Here is a 19,482-nt window from a genome sequence, read left to right as displayed (position 1 = left end):
TGTAAACAAAGTTGTTCCCACACCTTCATTCTGATCAATGGGAAGTAAAGAAAAGAATGAAAAGAAAAATAGGTAAATAAGTAGGAGTCAATGGATGCTTTAGCAGGTATTAAGGTCAATAATACCTGCTAAAGCATCCGCCGGCTGTATGCCCGGGGCGAGTTGGTAAATGGGCGACTCGTTTGGTATTCGTGGCATCAGTGGCAATCATACTTGCCTTACAATATTGTCTAATTGGAGTCCCAGAAATAAACAAAAATTTATCAAATGCGGGGGCCGTAAACTAATGCATATACAACTGCGTTGAGAATAATTTATACACAATACAGGTCACTTTCCTGCAGAAGAATCAAATGAATAGGACAAATATTTAATGCTGTTCAACTTACTTCTTCCACATCCCTGTTGTATGCCGATTCCGTAAAAATGGGTTTGTTGTCATTGGCATCTATTAATATTATGTTTATTTCTTTCGTGGTCTGAAAGGTAGAGCGTAGTGGACCAGTGAACAGCAAAATAATATGAAATGCAAAAAGCTCGTATGCTCACTTGTACTGTATTCCATCTGCCCTTACTGTATATTTAAACTTACCATAGTATTAAAGCCATCAGAGACTGTAAGTCCAAGTTTCATGTATGTTTCATCAGATGGCAGGGCCTAGAGCAAAAACACAGCAGTTTAAAGTGTGGGTAACTCAGCTTGAATACCAGTGACGTTATGGGAAAAAGTAAGTAACCAACAATTACCCTATCTAATTTATGCTTGTATGATCTGATATGTAAGTTATGTAACTAACTGACCTTTGCACGTCTTTAAATGTTCTGATGAATTGAAAATGGAGGACCCTGATGTAAACAAGTTTTAGAAGTTTGTTCCTGTATACACCTGTACTTTCGTTTGAACTGTACCCATTCTACAAACTGTGAATACAATTTTCAATCAATCAGCCTCTGACCACTGAGTTGCTCTCTGCTGGTGCTCTTGTGATGAGTTCTGATTATTCCGATACTTAATTCAAATGTATATGTAGGTTTAATTGAGCGATGACAATCAAATAAGAAAGGCTCGCAAGGAATACATAACTCATTCAGGACGGGAACCCCTTTTGGTGTTTCAACCCTTCTGGACGGGAACCCCTTTTGGGTACAGTATATAGCAGCATAACATTTTCGTGCTTTTTGAATAAATATTTTAAGTTTTTCAGAAAACTTGATTTAGGCCTCAATCCTAAATGGTTAAACTTTAACTTTAACGTGGTCCTTTAACTTAAAGGACCTATCTTCATATCCTCACTATTGTTCATGATAAAATGCCACAATTTTTTTCCTACTCGGTCTGTGTCCCATAGGAGGGCTGCGGGCCGTTCAGAAACCCATCCACCACCAGTGACATCATCGATAGTATCTCGAATAGTATCTATTCCCGATAATTGCAAAACGATAATGGAAGCCATCGTTCTCACGATAATAAAAATCTAAATATATATTTAAAAAAATATCTTGTTTATAAGAAAATCTGCCTAATTATATTAAAGGTCTGGTGATTTTTTCTCTCTTTTTTCTGACCTCAATTGCAACCAAAAAACCTGAACATTGAACATTCAGTTGATTTTCTGTGGTCTGGAGTTTTCTGAATAATTAGCCTCAAAAAGTGCTATGATTTGCCCGTGGACGGTGATGTCACTGTCCACTAATCCCGCCCTCTCTCCTCAATGGTGGAAGGTAACTCAATATTAAGGGCCTTTCAAATGGGAAGCGATATAACACGCCTATAGTTCATTTCCAATGAGACCTGCGTTTTTTTTTCTGTACATGCGGCGAAACGAGGGGCAACATCGCAAGCGTATTTAAGTGAGCACGGTCCAGTGAAATTGTTTCGCTCGTTTCGTGCACACGCACGCACGCGACTCACCAGACCTAGATTCTGTTTAGCTTTTTTTTTACGCTTGCGTCGTCGCACCCCTCTTCAGCAGACCTGGAGCAGACCCGGCTGCGTTCATCCCGAGTGCCCGTTTGAAAAGCCCTTTAGAGGATCTCTGGAATGAGGGTGTTGTCGTTACAGTTAATAGTTATTTTTACAAACATATTAACCAATTAAGTCTTATTTTAGGCTATACTTGATTGTTTCCGAAAAGAATAATGTTTTTTTGTGAGAAACAAAATTTACTTTGGTACTCACTCATTGTAGGTATGTTTTGATGCCAATACTTTTTTTTACTTTCATTCAAGTAAAACATTTCAATAAAGGCCTTTTTACTATTATTTAGTAACTAGTATTTTTATATTGTGACCATACATATCTGAGCACTGAGCAAAATTCACAAAGGAGATGTCCTTCCTACTGTAGGCCTACCTCTCTGTCAAGCTCGTTCTGGACTGTTACTTTTCCAGTTGCTGGGTTAACAGAGAAATAGACCATACTGAGACCACTTATGCCATAAGTCAATGGGTCGCCTTCATCATCGGTTGCATTAATATTAAATGCAAGTCCATCTATAAAGAACAGGGAGTAAAGTAATGTAAATGTCAAAGTAAACTTTACATATGACTATAATCAATGTAGTAAAGTTTAAAAAAAAAACAGTTAAAAGGTTCATCCTATCTCCTCAGCTCTTTATAAAACAACTGAAATTGGAAAAGATGAAACAAAAACCTAAAAAGACCATGGGACTCGAATAGGCTACTATAGAATGTAAGATGCTAAATGATCTTGTTGGGTTCTCTCTCCCGATTGGATACAATTGATATGCCAATCTGTGTTTACTAAACTAGAGAGATGGGGAGATCCCAGTTAATGAATAAACACTCCATAGCAATGATTACTATTTGAACTTTACATTACATTTTTCTTTTTCTTTTCTTTTTTACAAAAAACATGACTTAGCCTACACCCCATTTAACTGCATTCACTTATAGTCACTGTTTAAATCAAAATGCAATAATAAAACTTGCATTTGTCTACCTACCTTTGGGGACATCCTCACGCACAAGTTCAACTGTATTTAAGATTCTAGGACTGAGATTTGCTAGGGGGAAAAAAGAAAGAGTTTAATGTTACATGCTGCTATACAGACACAAAAAGGGTATGCTTATATTGTTAGCTGAATATACTCACCGTTGCTGAGGCTAATAAGGCAGTACAACAGTAGGATGCTTCTTGTAAGTATCCCCATTTCTACCACACAGACTAAATGGGAAAAGACACGTGTTAACTTGACCACTGAAGACCTAATTTCTCGTTGAGAATCAGTTCAATCAGTCTGTCTGTCTTCAACACAGCATCTTGTGTTTTATGGAACATTATTATATGCTGCTGCTATTTACTACCTCATTTATATAGGCAGTTAAATGAGGCAGTAGTACTTAAAGGAATATTTCACTTTCAAAAGCCTACTCAGGCTTATGTGACAGTTTTTAAGTTACTTGATTCAGTATTAGATATTTGATATTCATTCATTAATCTATTATGGTTAAAATGGAGTTTGAAATTATAATGGGTTTGTATAGGAAGGGGGCGGCAGCTCATTGACTATTGAGGCAGCAGGAGGTTGCTTTACTGATAACGAGCGCTTCCATACTCTGATACTTAGAAAATAATCATCTGCAAGGAATTCCGTGACAGGAAGTAGCTCATAAAATGTCTACGGTGGATTTTTATTAAACAAATATTTTACAGATTTAAAGAGGATAATTCAAGCTTTCCCTACAGCTGCAATGTTGGTGATTTTGACGTTGTTTAATATAATTAGAGAGGACTTTTCTGTTTGGATGAATGGGCTCTCTATGGGAAGTGTCACCTAGGTATCACCTTGCTGGCAAGATGGCTGTGGTCTGATAATGGAGAATTGCCATCCAAGGCGTAAGAAGAAATGTCACCCTTTTCACATTGGCCTATTATAGCGCCACCAGGAGGCCACAACCTGACCTGCCCTGGTGGAGACCTGTGCCCCGAGGGGCACTTTTTCTAGTTGATTGTACAATGCAATAGTTGTGGCTTGGTATCAAGACAGTATTCAGCACATAGCTTAGGTGAAACAGGTCTCGTGTTTATACATGGGATGAATTAACCAATGCACTGTACCACTGAGCTCAGGTGGCAGGTGTGCCAGTAGGGTACAAGAGCAGCATATAAATGTGTAGGGAGGATTTAATTGCTACTAAATTGGGGAGAAAAGGGGTTAAAAACTAGATAAAGTGCCCCTCGGGGCACAGGTCTCCACCAGGGCAGGTTAGGTTGTGGCCTCCTGATGGCGCTATAATAGGCCAATGTGAAAAGGGTGCCATTTCTTCTCATGCCTTGGATGGCAATTGGATGATTTGAGGCATTTTGTTCCAAAAATGTGTTTTGCAAAAATCCACCTGTTGGTGGCGCTATAACAGGCCAATGTGAAAAGGGTGGGATATATTCCTCAGCCTAGTAGGCAAGTCTGTGAAAGATTTCACGTAAATTGCACGCTGCGTTCATGATTTGAGGCTTTTTGTTCAAAACGGGCCAATCCTGTAAACTTTCAAAGCCAATGTTAGCCAATTAGGATGGAATATGAAATATCGGACAGATCCGGTTTGACTATAGAGATAGTGTGTAATGATTTGCGGGATTTTTGGACAGAATCTGGAGGAGTAATATCCAAAAATGTGTTTTTCAAAAGTCGGCCTTCTGGTGGCGCTATAATAGGCCGTTCTGGAAAATTTGGGGCAGAGGTTCATCGTTGGCATCCAGGGAGTGTGTGTGCAAAATTTGGCATCGACCGGGTTAACGGTGCCGGAGATTAGCTGTACACAGACGGACGGACACACGGATGGACACACACACGGACGGACAGAGTGCAAAACATACTCTCTCCCCATGCCTACGGCCTGGTGGAGACAATTGGCTATACAAAGTTCAATTGAAAGATATAAATGGAAACATGAGTATCTACTCTGACCATTCATAAATTATGATGTCAAAAGCAGAGCACTCTGAAAGAACATTCTCATATTTAAACTTCTGCAACACATAAACCAAGATAATTCTTCTGTAAATTACTTTTCTAGGCTCTTTTTATTTTCTCACCATCATTTACTGCATTCATGTTGAAAAGGAATGGAAGAAGAGTCTTGAAAGTAATGTCTTGAAACATGCAAAGTATTGGTAATTCAGCCTTGGATATTGATGATCCTGCTTCACAGTGCAGTTTAACCATCATCACTTATTTACTTTAAATGACTGGTGGTGAATTTATTTATTTTTAAGCCGATGTGATAGACGGCAGGTGTGTAGGACAAAAAGGAAGTCCAACTGTACACAGAAAGGTACCACAAAAATAGGTATTTTGTCCTGATGAACGTCTAAGGACCGAAACGTTGTTTGGTAACAGCTAAAGTTTTTTGTGGGCCCTACACAGTGTGCCCTTTCTCATTGTGTGCAGTTACATGACTGGACAAAATGCAAAACATATAGCCTAAGCCTACACAAACAGAAAAATGTCGACATTAACGTACAATATGTGGCCAAATTTCTGAATAGACAAATTACACTGGTATGGTCCTGCTACAATTAAGCAGAGCTGTAGTTGCAGTAAGTGATATTTTTGTTAAAATATGTGTAAAAACATCTATATTCTGATAGTAATCATTGCTTGCGTTTGTCCGTTTGTCCAGTATAGGGGTCTTCCTGACTCCCCAGCTCGAGGAAACAGACCTGAAAATTTATTTTCTGTTTATTAAGAGCTGGAGAGACAGGGAGACCCCTACTGAACACTCAGTAGCAATGACAGAGTGACAGCACAATACTTTTAGTTCGAAACAATAACTTACACTACCTTTAACTAAAACACTACACACACTACATCTACAAAAATAATTACATTTTCTCTAACAGTTACCATAAAACGTAATTTACCTCCAGAATAGAAAGGAGCAGCAGAGATACTGAACAGACAACATGGACAACACTCACCAGACAGCACTTCTCCTACGAGTGATGGAGACCTTTGCCTGCTGCTGTCTGGTCATCTCCCAACTGTAAATGTGAATGATTAATGTCATAGAGTGGAGAATGCCATCTGGTTTAATGTCACAAATGCACAGGGCCATGTAGAGCAGCATGATAAATGGTTAACTTTATATTGTGTTTTATTGTTTTATTTTAACATTATGCCACAGTATTGTTACCTGTCAGGTGCTCTAACCGAGGCGTGTGCAGCCTATCAGACACAGACTGAGTCAAGGCATTCATTCGCCAGTGAAAACTGTAACGTTTTGATACGCTTGTAATTTTACTTTAGATTAGAACACAGGACACTCTGACCAACGCTTGCGGGGGTTACATAACAACTGTTTTATTGAAGTGTGCCAATCAACCACAACTCACACATACCAGCGTGCGCATGCGCACAACAGACTTGACATAATGGCATATGTAGTTATATTAGTTTGACACATGTAGTTCACTTTACATGACACCTCCCCTCTTAAGTAAAGAAATCCCAAAGTCTTTTACAAAGGCAATATCACCAATCAAATACCTCAGTTTATCTTTTTCTTTCAATTACAAAACCATATGCATCAAAAGTTAGATTAATGAATTAAACGTAAATGCAAATAACATCAAGCATGCAAATTAGCTGTAAACATTATTTCAAGGATTAACTGACCTTAAGGGGAGTGGGTGGACTACCACAACCCGAGAGGAGGCAGGGATTATTCTGCCCTAATGCCATCCATCTCTGCTTACAGTAACAAACAACCTAACTAACATAGCGACTGTTAGGCTTCACCACTCTTCCGCTCCTGGTGACAACAGGACCTCCGAGACCTGCTGCTGGGTGGCTGCTGACAGGTTGTGTAGTGTACAGTACCGGGGGTACTGGATCAGGATACTCTGGTGCATAATGTTCTGGTTCAGGCGGGACCGCTGGTGGCTCCGCTGGTGGTTCCACTGGAGTCTCTCTGTTGACCAGCTGGATGTTCCTCCGGTTCCTCCTGGGTGTGTCACCTCGGCCTGTCTGCAGTGTGAACGACCGTGGTGTAGGCTCCTCACGCTGCACCACCGCTGTTGTCGCCCACGTCTTCTCTCCGTCGATCTTAAGACGTACTTGATCACCACAGGTGAGAGGCGGGAGAGGCTTTGCTGAGTGCCTGCGGTTGTAGAACTTCTCGTAGGACTGTTTAGCTTGCTTGTCATTTTTCCTGACCTTTTCCAAATCAGGCCAAGCAGGTTTCAGATTCTCCATGAGGGTCGGCAGGGTTGTTCGCAGGTTCCGGCCCATCATGAGTTTAGCAGGGCTCTCTCTTGTTGGCTCTGTTGGTGTTGACCGATAGCACAGGAGTGCCAGGTGAGGGTCATCCTGCTTGAGAATGGCTTTGGCTGACTGAACCGCGCGTTCAGCCATGCCGTTTGACTGAGGACAATAGGGACTGGATGTGACATGTTGGAAATCGAACTCTGCAGCAAACTTCTTGAAGAGCTCCGCAGAGAATTGAGGCCCGTTGTCGGTTCGGACCTCCGAAGCGATCCCCCAGCGGCTGAAGGTGCTCTTCATCTTCCCAATGAGTGTTTCACAGTTCGTCTTCGGCAGATTGAGGATTTCCAGCCATCTGGAGAAATAGTCAATTATGACAAGGTAGTGTCGGCCTTTGTACTCACAGAGGTCAGCTGCAATCTTCTGCCAAGGCAGCTCCGGCAGTGCTGTAGTGATTAAAGGCTCCTTGCGCTGACTGGGTCGGTTGAGGTTCCAGTGCCGACATGACTGTATGAGTTCTTTCACATCATCTCCAATACCTGGCCACCAGATGGAATCATTGTAGTGCTGTCTACATTTCGTCAGCCCCTGGTGACCCTGGTGGACCTTCCGGACCATGTCATCACGCATGCTGAATGGGACAACAATCTGGTTGCCATGTCTCAGGACTCCATTCAGCTCACTTAGAGTTCCACGCTCGTGGAAGTACGGCTTCGCCAATATGGCCACATTTCTTTTGTGACCTGGCCAGCCTGTCTTTATGTAGCTCAGGACACACTGGAGCTCACTGTCCTTCTCTGTTTGCTCCATGATCTGCTCCAAGACCGGCCTCCTGACTCCTACGCTCTCCTCAATGGCATTAACGTATGCCTGGACCTCCTTTTCCAGGCTGCCCGGATCTGTGCTTCGTAGCGGGCGCCTCGACAGTGCATCAGCAGCGACGAGGTTCTTCCCCGGGACATACACAGCTACAGGATTGAACTTCATCAGTCTGATGAGGAGACGCTGGCAGCGGAGGGGTGTCGTATCCAGATCTTTTGAATTGATCAGTGTGACCAGTGGCTTATGGTCTGTGTGTAGCTCGTATGACTCTAGGCCACACAGATACTGGTAGAAACGTTCTGACGCCCAAACGCCCGCCAGACATTCCTTCTCGATCTGGGCGTATCTTCGTTCAGCATCAGATAGAGTACGGGAACAGAATGCCATGGGCTTCAGTGTCTCATCATGGTTCTGCATCAGTAACCCTCCCAGGCCATAGCTGCTTGCATCGGCGCTGACGACGGTGGGTTTCCGAGGGTCAAAGTAGACTAAAGCTGGTGCTGAGGAGATCAGTGATTTCACCTCAGTGAATGCTCTTTCTTGTTCCGGACCCCAGACCCATTCTCTGTCAAACTTTAGCAGTTCGTTCAACGGCTGGAGACAGGTGGACAAGTTTGACAGATAGCGACCTATGTAGGTCACCATTCCGAGGAACCGCCTCAGTTCTGGAACGTTCGTTGGGGCGCTCATGTCTCTGATAGCGGCAACTCTCGCTGGGTTTGGCTTAATGCCATCCTTGCTCACTACCTGCCCCAAAAAGTCCAACTTCGTTTGAGACATCTTACACTTTTCTTTGTTGAGCTTGAGGCCAGAGTTTCTGATGGACTCCATAACCTTGCTGAGTCTCATGTCATGTTGCTTTTGGTTTTCTCCGAAAATCAAAATGTCATCCATGTAGACTATTACGCCTTCATGTCCTTCCAGCAGCTCTGACATTTTCCTCTGAAATATTTTGGGCGCCGACGTGATGCCGAAAGGCAGCCTTTTAAAGCAGTATCTACCCCATGGGGTGATAAACATAGTCAGCCGGGCACAGTCCTCCTCCAAAAGGATCTGCCAGAATCCGCTGGCCGCGTCCAGGCTTGTGAAGACTGCACTTCCTGCTAGCTTGGGGAGAAGGTCGTCAATAGTAGGCAGTATGAACTTTTCTCGTTCAACACATTCGTTCAGCCTCTTTAAGTCAACACATATTCTGATTTTGTTGTTCTTCTTTATCACTGGGACCATAGGTGCACACCATTGCGTTGGCTGTGTGACTTTCTCTATGATGCCCAGTGACTCCATCCGTCTCAATTCTGCCTCCACCTTTTTCCTTTAGCTGGACACTGATCTGGATCACTGTGTTCTCTGTGACATTTTCCACAGTTTCCTCTCCCCCTTTGGTTTTTCTGTCTGTGTGGAGTGTGTGCTTTAGCTCCACTTGCTTTATAGTCTCTCCTTCCCTTCTGTCCGAAGGTTTTGACTTCATCCACATTGTCTGATGAGCCTTGGTTCTGTCCTTTAATTAGCTCGCTATGCCTCGCCATGTCAATTGCACTACGCAGCGTCAGATCATCCTTCATTTGTAGCTTTTGAGACAGTCCTTTATCACGGATTCCCAGGACTAACCTGTCCCTCAAATTGTCATCTTTCTGGGCTCCAAACTCGCAGTTTTCTGCTAACTCATAGAGCTGCCTTACAAACGCTTCCACATTTTCGCCAGCATGCTGCGCTCTTGAGTGAAACCTAGCCCTCTCAAATATGACGTTACGTTTTGGGGACAAAATGTGCGTAAAATTTTGCAAGCACTGGGTCATATTTGTCTGCATCTAGTGCATCCGTGAATGTGAACGATTTAAATATGTGCTCAGCCTCTGCTCCCATGGAGTATATTGGGCGCTGACCTGTATTACATCAGCCTCCGCCGTCAGTTTTGTTGCAACTCTGTACCGGGAAAATCTTTCCTTCCAATCTGGCCAGGTTGCCGGCTTCGGGAAATCCAACTGATCCGGGGAGGGAAACTTCGCCATAGCGATGCACACACACGTTCAAAAGTCTCAAAGTTACTCTTCTTTTCCTTCTCCAACTGTTAAGTTAACTTCTGACACCATGTAACGTTTTGATACGCTTGTAATCTTACTTTAGATTAGAACACAGGACGCTCTGACCAACGCTTGCGGGGGTTACATAACAACTGACTGTTTTATTGAAATGTGCCAATCAACCACAACTCACACATACCGGCGTGCGCATGCGCACAACAGACTTGACATAATGGCATATGTAGTTCTATTAGTTTGAAACATGTAGTTCACTTTACATGCCAGATCCCACCCCGGCTCTCTCTCTGCAGTGCTCAGACAGTGCCTGCTGCCGCCGTCGTCGGATCACGCCAGACCTCTCTCTGTCCTCTTCTCCCTACATGTTGTAGGCCAGATTAAATATCTCATCGTCTCTCCACGCTGTGCCCGCGGACCAGACTCCTCTCCTCCTCTCGACCACACCGTGGGTCCGATGTCCTCATCGCCTCCTCCACGTCGCTGAGATTGATCACTCTGCAATGTCAACGCTCTCTATCATCTGAATTAAGGAAAGTAACTATATTCCTCCGTGCTATTGAGTTTGTGGGTTAAGGCTCTTAAGTGTGACAGTAAAGTGATTCGAATTCCCGTTTCTGTGTTGAGGTGCTGGAGCCAGCAGCCAGATGTTGTGACAGCGGTGGAGCAGCAGACCAGAGATTGATTAATGATATGCTCATCCTACTCCTTTTTAAAGGAAAGTAATAACGCTAGCCTGCGTGTGTTGTCAAAGTTGAAAGTGCCGGTTGTGAGAGGGCTGTCACTCATTACGTCGTTCTCCTTGTCCAACAGCGGAGCGTCAGGTCGCCCGGACAGCGGCGACGCGGAAGTCCCGGACTGGACAGTGTGGATCGAACTGAACTTAACTAGCTGTCTCGTCACGGCTGTGGCGAGGCGCAAAACCCGGATCGGATTCACTACTGGACTGGACTGTGGTATTTCTAACTCCCCTGACTCACTGACTCTCTCCCTACAGTTTTATCAATTGCTGCTTGCTATTTTAAATGCTGATGAAGTGATTTATTGATGAAGTGATTTATTATTGTTTTGTTTTAAAAGAGGGTACCCTTGCATTTAATTATTGTACTGTTGAATGGATTCATATGTCTAGATTATAATAAAAGGATTTTGTACTTTTATACTTTACCCCTATTGTGTCGTGTCATTTACTCTGTATTGGTGTGAACTGGAGTCTGAACTTTAGAGTAGTAACAACTCTCTCAAAAACCTGTTACATAAGTGGCGTAGTCGGCATGACTCCTTATTCACACCGTACAGAGCAAAATGGCCGACGACAATGTAATGCAACCTGAAAGGGCAGGCCCTAGTGTACCACGAGAAGATGGGGCCAGGTCAGAAAATGTTAATGCAAGCCAACCATTGATAAATGCAATGATGATGCCATGGTTTATGGGGGTCCCATGGATCCCAAAATTCAATGGTGACCCAAGTAAAATGAGGTTTTCAGAATGGAATGGGCAGGTTCGGGCTATGCTGCGGGCACAAGGGTTAAATGAAGAACAGAAAATAGACTATTTTTGGAGCGCTTGAAGGCGAAGCAAAGCGAGAGATACGTCTATTAGACCCAGCTAGGCGTGCAACTAGCGCAGCCATCCTACAGGAGCTACAGAAGCTGTATGGACAGGTAACTCCAGTAGCCCAGCTCCGTGCGCAATTCTTTAAATGTCACCAACAGGAAGGAGAAACTGCTGCCGCCTACATTCTCCGGCTGCGGGAGCTATTCTCCATATGGCGAGAGCATGAACCAAATGGCTCGGCTCAAGATGAGATGACCATCCGAGACCAGCTTGTCCTGGGTTTGAGACCTAGCACAGTACAACAAGAACTCCAACGCCAGGTGCGTAGAAACCCTACATTATCCTTCAGTGAAGTGTGTAGTGAAGCCCGAGCATTGGAAGCCGAACAGAGGATGGAGTCTGCATGCGCAGCGCGTGTCTCAGTGCCTCCACCACAACAGACCCCAGTTGCTCCTAGTTTAAACGAGTGGAGAGAGACTGTAAGAGCTGAACTTAGGAAAGAAATGAAAGACCAAATATCTGTTCTAACTGAAACTCTGAAAGATGAAATTAAACGGCAACTTTCCCCACAGAATGCCCCAGATGAGTACAGACGCCCTACTACAAGAGGGAGAGTTCAGGAGGGTCGTTATACACCCTCCCCCGGACGACACCAGACATTCGAATGGGACCAACAGGGCCAGCCCATTTGTAGAGGCTGTGGAAAGGCAGGCCACATCCAGAGGCGCTGCCCACAGGAGAAGAGGCATTTAAACTAATAGCCCCAGCCACTGGGAGCCAAGTGGTTGGGGAGGGGAACCAGGGGAACCAAGCAGAGGAGAACGCTATGATTGGTACGTGTCCAGGGGTGGAAATAGCTGTTGCAGGGGTTAAATTACCCTGCTTGCTCGATACAGGCTCACAAGTAACATTGTTCAGCAAATCCTTCTTTCAACAATGGCTCAGTGGGGAACAGACACGGGACCCACAGGATCTGTACTGGCTGACCCTAAAAGCTGCCAATGGCCTACGGATCCCCTATACCGGGTACGCCATCTTGGATTTCACAGTGGGAGGGGTCACTGTGTCCGGTAAGGGGGTCATCATTGTCAAAGACGAGTGCCTGAATGCTGAGAAGGGCATTCTAGGAATGAACGTGATCTCACATTTCTGGAAGGAACTGTTCCAGGGAGTCCACCCAGGGCTGACGGCATTTGGTGCTACCATGTCCCGACAGGCCAAAGGTGAGTGGGAACGTGCCTTCGCCGTCTGCCAGAAGGTGTTGCAGGCTGAACCATCAGATGGACAGGTTGGAGTGGCCCGGTTGACCCGCCAAGATCCAGTCTATGTCCCTCCCAACAGCGAGATGGTGTTATGGACACACCTGTACGGGACGAGGCCCAGGTCTGACTTCTGCGCTCTTGTGGAGGGCCCAGAGAGAGATGATGAATGGCAGGTGGCCCGGTCCATTGCTTGGGTGGTGAAAGGACGCCTCCCCATAAGGATACGCAACGTGAACCCATACCCCATCTTAATACCTCAACGGCGCCCCCTTGCTAACATCTTCCAGGTTGATGCAAGCCAGGTGCGAGGGGAGAAGGACCTGGTGTTGAAGGCTTCAGACCCAGGGGTAGTTGAAGTTGACGTCCAGGTGAACCAGGTCACCACAGAAGACCAGCACCCAGTCCACCTGCTGAAAGGTGATGGGCTGTCTGCAGAGCAGCAACAGACGATGGACTCCCTGCTGCAGCGATGGAAGACTGCCTTTGCAGCAGGAGAAGAGGACTTTGGACAGACTGATGCAGTCCTCCATTCAATCCCCACAGGCTCAGCACCACCCAGCAGGGAGTGCTACAGGCCGATCCCACCAAGCCTCTACCCAGAGCTGAGAGGGCTCCTCCAAAACATGTTGGACACAGAGGTCATCAAGGAAAGCTCCAGCCCTTGGGCGGCGCCAATTGTCCTTGTGAAGAAGAAGGATGGGTCGTGGCGCTTCTGCGTGGACTACAGGAAGCTCAACGCCCTCACCCACAAAGACGCCTACCCTCTACCGAGGATAGAAGAGTCCCTCACCTGTCTAAAACAAGCGGCCTGGTACTCCACTCTCGACCTCGCCAGTGGGTTCTGGCAGGTGGACGTGGACCCGAAGGACAGAGAGAAGACTGCATTCACCACCCCCATGGGCCTCTACGAGTTCCAGAGGATGCCTTTCGGCCTATGCAACGCCCCAGCGACGTTCCAACGTCTGATGCAGCGGTGCCTGGGGGGGCACGTCAATGAGTCTCTCCTAATCTACTTGGATGACGTGATAGTCTATTCTCCGGATTTCAACACCCACATCGAACACCTGGAGCAGGTCTTTATAAAAGCTGGTAGCCCATGGCCTGAAGCTGCAACCCAAGAAATGCCACCTGTTCCAGAGGAAGGTAACCTACCTTGGCCATGTCATCTCCAGTGAGGGGATCTCCACTGACCCTGGAAAGACCGCTGTCGTAAAGGACTGGGCCGTCCCTTCAACTGTCAGCCAGGTACGCTCATTCCTGGGTTTTGTAGGGTACTACAGGAGGTACATTAAGGGCTTCTCCAAGGTAGCTGCACCCCTTAACGCCCTCCTGGTAGGCACAGCCAGTTTGCAGAAGGGGAGAAGCATCAACTGGACTCCGGACTGCCAGACGGCGTTCAACGCCCTGAAGACTGCTCTGGTGAGTGCTCCAGTTTTGGCCTATGCTGACTTCTCAAAGCCCTTCAACCTCTATACTGATGCTAGCCTAGGGGGTTTGGGGGCCGTACTATCACAAGTACAGGATGGCAAAGAGAGGGTAGTTGCCTATGCCAGCAGAAGTTTGATCCCAACAGAAAGAAATGACCAAAACTACAGTTCCTTTAAACTAGAGTTTTTGGCCCTCAAGTGGGCCGTTACAGAAAAGTTTAAGGACTACTTGTGGGGCAATAAGTTCCTGGCCTTTACCAACAACAACCCCCTTGTCCATTTGGACACAGCACGCTTAGGGGCTGTTGAACAGCACTGGGCAGCCCAACTGGCAAATTTTGATTTTGAACTGAAATACCGCCCAGGTACTGCCAACCGTAACGCTGATATCTTGTCCAGGTTACCGCAGGAGACTGAATTCGTCCAAGCCGCAGCGGCTACAGTGGAATTGGAGGCAACCCCTGAAACGGAAGACCAGTGGAAGAACTGGCAGGATGGAGACCAAACCCTGGCCCAAGTGAAGGAGTGGGTTGCAGGAGAACACCTCCCAGGAGCAGAGGAAAGGAAGGACAGCCTGCCTGTGGTAAGACGCCTTTTGCGAGAATGGAGCTGCCTACACATCCAGGGAGGTGTGTTGAAGAGGAGAGCGCAGGAGCGCAACACCGGTTTGAACTTGGCTCAAATTGTGGTACCCTCAAGCAAGACCAAGGAGCTGTGGGAGAAGTACCACAACTCCTCAGGCCACATGGGAGTGGCCAAAATTGAAGCCCTACTGAGGAAGACCTTCTACTGGCCAGGGATGATTACTGACCTGCAGGAATGGGGGTCCCAGTGCGCAAGTTGTGTCCAACAGAAACGTGGCCCAGAGGTAAGGGCGCCTTTGGTGCCAATTCTCACATCTTACCCCATGGAAACTGTCTCAATTGATTACTTATCTCTTGGCCGGCATGGCGACACCTACCCTTACCTGTTGGTTATAACTGACTTATTCTCCAAGTATGGGTGGGCCATCCCTACGAAAGACCAGACAGCAGCCACTACGACCCGGGTTCTCTGGCGCCACCTCATCCAGACGTGGGGGTCCCCAGAACGGATCCTGTCTGACCATGGGGCAGCGTTCGAGTCAAACCTGGTAGCACAGCTGTGCAGCCTCTACGGATGCTCCAAGATCCGAACTACACCTTACAGGCCTCAGGGAAACGGGGCCTGTGAAAGGTTTAACAAGACTATTCTGTCTCTCCTAGGAACGCTGAGTCAGGTTGACCAAGCACACTGGCCAGATCACTTGCCGACTCTGCTCCAGATGTACAACACCACCACCCACGAGACCACCGGACTGACCCCACACTATGTCATGTTTGGTCGAAATGCCCGCCTGCCTGTGGTCGTAGGAGCACCGGCACTGACCCAAAGACATGACCTAGAAGGCTGGGTTCATCAACACAACCAGACGCTGCAGAGAGTCTACAAACAGGTTGCAGTTAAGACCAGAGAAAACAGAATGAGGGACAAGGACAGGTATGATGAGAGAGCAAAACACCTACCCTTGTTGCCCGGAGAAAGAGTGCTCTTGCGCAACTTCCGCCGCGGAGCAAGGTTTGCGGTTTGCCTTGCTCCAGTGCACTACCTCCTTAACCATGCGTGCTCAACAGTGTTATCACCTGAGATACATTCACCTGAGATGCAGCTGACCACTGCAATGTTATCTAAAAAAATCATCTGTAGGTGACAACTGACATGTCTTTTAGTTGAAGCGGAAGTCAGATGTTTATAGGGTGAACAGGAAAGGTGACAGCACTGTGCCCTGGGGAGTGCCTGTGATGTTCACCAGCTCATCCGAACAGACAACACTGCAGTCTCACATACTGCAGTTTGCCCGAGAGATAGTCTTAGATCCATGCCTGATACATAACTCCATATAGGCATAAAGGGACACAGAGAGGCAGATACTGAAATCTCCAGTTTCATCATTACAAATATGTTCTGACATCTGCATAGTGCATAGTAGACTCCATATTTGGGCATGTCTGACAAAGTACTCCATATGGGCATAAAAGGGCCTGTTCTTCTGACATCTGCATGTTCTGACATCACATTGTGACATATATGGAATTAATTCTGACTATGCCACACCTCCTAATTAATTACTTAGTAATTACACACTGTGAGGGTCGTTTTTGAGTGGTGTAAACCACTCCTACAACTGGCTTTTGTGTGCAGAAAAAAATTAGCATGGTTGCTATGTTCAAAATAATTTCTGACGTCATTAAATCACACCCGGGTGAACTGGATGACCGTAGCAACCATGGTCATTTTCTCTGCACAGAAAAAGCCAGTTGTGAAATCACATCCGGGTATGATTTAATTACGTCAGATCAGAGCTGATCAGGCTACATAATACCTTACCTTATTTCATTACGTCAGACATTACGTCAGACCACAGCTGATCATGCTATATAAAACCTTACACCACTCAGTTCACACGGGTGTGATTTTTTTTTCCATGCCTGAGATTACAAACCAATTTCCAGGGTTGTGCAGATGTACATATGAGTATACCCATATACGTATGCCTATATATTCTATATCTGCAAATGGTTCATACCCTAACCAGTCAGTCCAAGTGAAAATGGCCAGATCAGACTTTAGGTCTTCAAGTTTATTTATAAATGTGTAGGGCAGAAACCTCTTATCTCCATATTTTAACTTTGGGGGTTTTTTCGTAAATGAATGCCCTACTCGATCACACTACAGCCTTTATTGCTATTTTTGCATATGATTCCTGAAAGGTAACAGTTTTGGACATATGAGGTTTCCACTCGACAGATTAAAAAGAAATGTCTTCTCGTCAGTGACAATGACAATAACATGACATAATGACGTGATAAAATAAACATAGTCAGACTCAACAAAATACATTTAAAACAAATTTAAAACATTTGCCTTACACATTTATACAGTAGAACAGCTGTGAATCATTGTTTGCAACGATAATTTGTTGTTTGCCGTTTTGCTCTCTTTTCAAGCTTGCAAACTCATTAGTGCTTCAATGATTATTATACAAAAAAAACAACACACTCAATTGTATTTAACAAAGATCAAATTAAATAAACTGGTCATGACAACACAAAACCTTCCATGCCAACAGCTGAAGCAGATGAGATCCTTGCAACTTGTGGTTAAATTGTAATTAAGGCATGGATACATCAACGTATGTTGTGTTACTGTAATAGAACAATGATGGCTTTAACTTTACTGACGTCCATTTATAGATTGGTCAAGTGTCTAATAAAGGTCCCATTCTAAACCATGCACATCCCATGCTATAATGCTGTCATTCAGAAAATAAGGCTTTTTCCGCATCAGCTGCTAAAACGTGGGGTCTTTTTAAAATCGCAAAGTTTCTGTTATATAGCGGTGATGTTCTGCCTTTGATTGACAGTGGTTGCTAAAATTCTAAAGATGTCAGATTCCTGTTTGTCGACGTCAGTCCTGGGATGACCAAAGGTCCAAATGCACCATTAGGAGTTTGTAATTCTGAGATTGTATAACTCAGAGAATGTACAAATGAACCCATGGTGGTCCATTTGTACACTCTCAGAGTTAAACAACCACACTGAGGATTTGACAGTGGAGATTGCAGTTCCAGAGGGGAAAAAAATTGGGGGTCCTTGGCCTAGTGCATATCAAACTGGGGGCCTCCAGTGACTGTCAGCCCCACTCCCACTCCCTCACCCGCTGGCATGTGTCAACCACCCCTGCCCCTTCACCCAGGCTTTTACAGGTCAGTTGTACTACCCGAAAAGGCAGGATTATCAAACGCTACATGAGTTTTCCCAGAGCCTTTCTTGGCTCCCCGCTGGGCAAGTGCTGCCCCCAGAGGCTCAATGTATCCTGGCTCCTCATGGTCCTCATCCTCTTCTTGGATTATCTGTCAAAAAGGAGACACACTGGTAAATGAAAGCCCGGTAATACGTTGCACAGCAAGCACAGAGCATGCTTTTTGTTGTGTGTTTTTCTTTTTTATACAAATGAGAAGTGGATTTTGCCAGGCGGCAGCCTACGTATCAACCCATAGTCTCCATTTCTGCATTGAGTGACTTCCCACATGACTTGAGACAGACATAAACAGACTACTTGTATGGAAAGTACAGAATATATATAACAAACTTTTAAACTAGCAGTTGTTGGACTAGGTGCCTTGCCTTGCCTAAAACTTTATACATTTTACTAAAATGAATAAAGTAGAATTAGAAGAGAACAGTTTACAGACAAGCTGCCGGAGGCATGGTATCGACTACTGAGTGCCTGCACTTCTCCCTGCCTGTGAGCTCTCTTGCACAGCTGTGTGTTGGCTTGTGCAGCCTGGAGCCGTGATGGCACTCACAGTGAACCACATCTCACTTAATGATTAATAGGTCTGCCTGACTGCCTTTAACAAAATTCATCTCCACAATTGAATATAGCAAAACATATAATAGGCAACTCTTAAGGTGAAATAGGCTCAATCTTACCCCCTTCATCCCTCCCTTCCCCTCTTACTCACACTGAGGGAATCCCTCTATCCCTTTCTCCTTTTCTCCCGCTCTCTCACTGATCGGCACTCATATCCGCCGATCAGACTCGTGTGCATATAGCATGAGGAAACCCCGCTCAGCTGGGGTTTAACATTGAGCGTTCATTTGCTGTTGGAGTGTCCTTTTTCAATTTATATACTTTTTCTTTTCATCAGATATCGATGATTTATTTTTCTTTGAGAAACTAAAAAGGGATCCAGGACACTTCTAAATCGATTTATTTTATAGATAGAAACCTTTACCATACTTCACAATACTACTTTTTTACCTCCAAAAACTAGGTACGTAGCAAATAGCTAAACCTAATAATTCAATATTTCAAACGTTCTTTCACAGAGAAGCTGAGATTTGACAGTTTGTAGCGGTCGACAGTACTTGCGCGCTCTGCTTGCGGCCTACTTGTGTGCAACAAGCAAGTAGGCACTCGTCAGAGTGCAGTTCTAGTTGTATTATAAGTTTCCTACATTACATTACAACTGATTGTGACTGACTGACTGATTACAACTGTATCCATAGAAATGTAAAGAGAGTGGTTATTCAAAAAAACAGACCAATTAATTAATTGATTAATGT

General features: G+C 45.1%; 1 protein-coding gene across 1 annotated transcript in view; it reads right to left on the bottom strand.

The window, feature by feature from the left end:
- Positions 1-17,246: 17,246 nt before the first annotated feature.
- cdhr2 (cadherin related family member 2) overlaps positions 17,247-19,482 on the bottom strand; it is a gene marked incomplete at its 5' end in the record, with an annotated part of 27,069 nt that continues 24,833 nt past the window's right edge. The window contains one exon of the mRNA XM_079497028.1: positions 17,247-18,263. Coding sequence (XP_079353154.1) covers positions 18,111-18,263 — 153 coding nt within the window. The 3' untranslated portion in view covers positions 17,247-18,110. The remainder of the gene's footprint in view (positions 18,264-19,482) is intronic.

Source organism: Electrona antarctica (genome assembly GCF_951216825.1).
Source record: "Electrona antarctica genome assembly, chromosome: 1".
Taxonomy (NCBI): Eukaryota; Metazoa; Chordata; class Actinopteri; order Myctophiformes; family Myctophidae; genus Electrona; species Electrona antarctica.
Note: the sequence above shows the minus strand (reverse complement) of the source record. Positions and strands in the feature narration are given on the sequence as shown.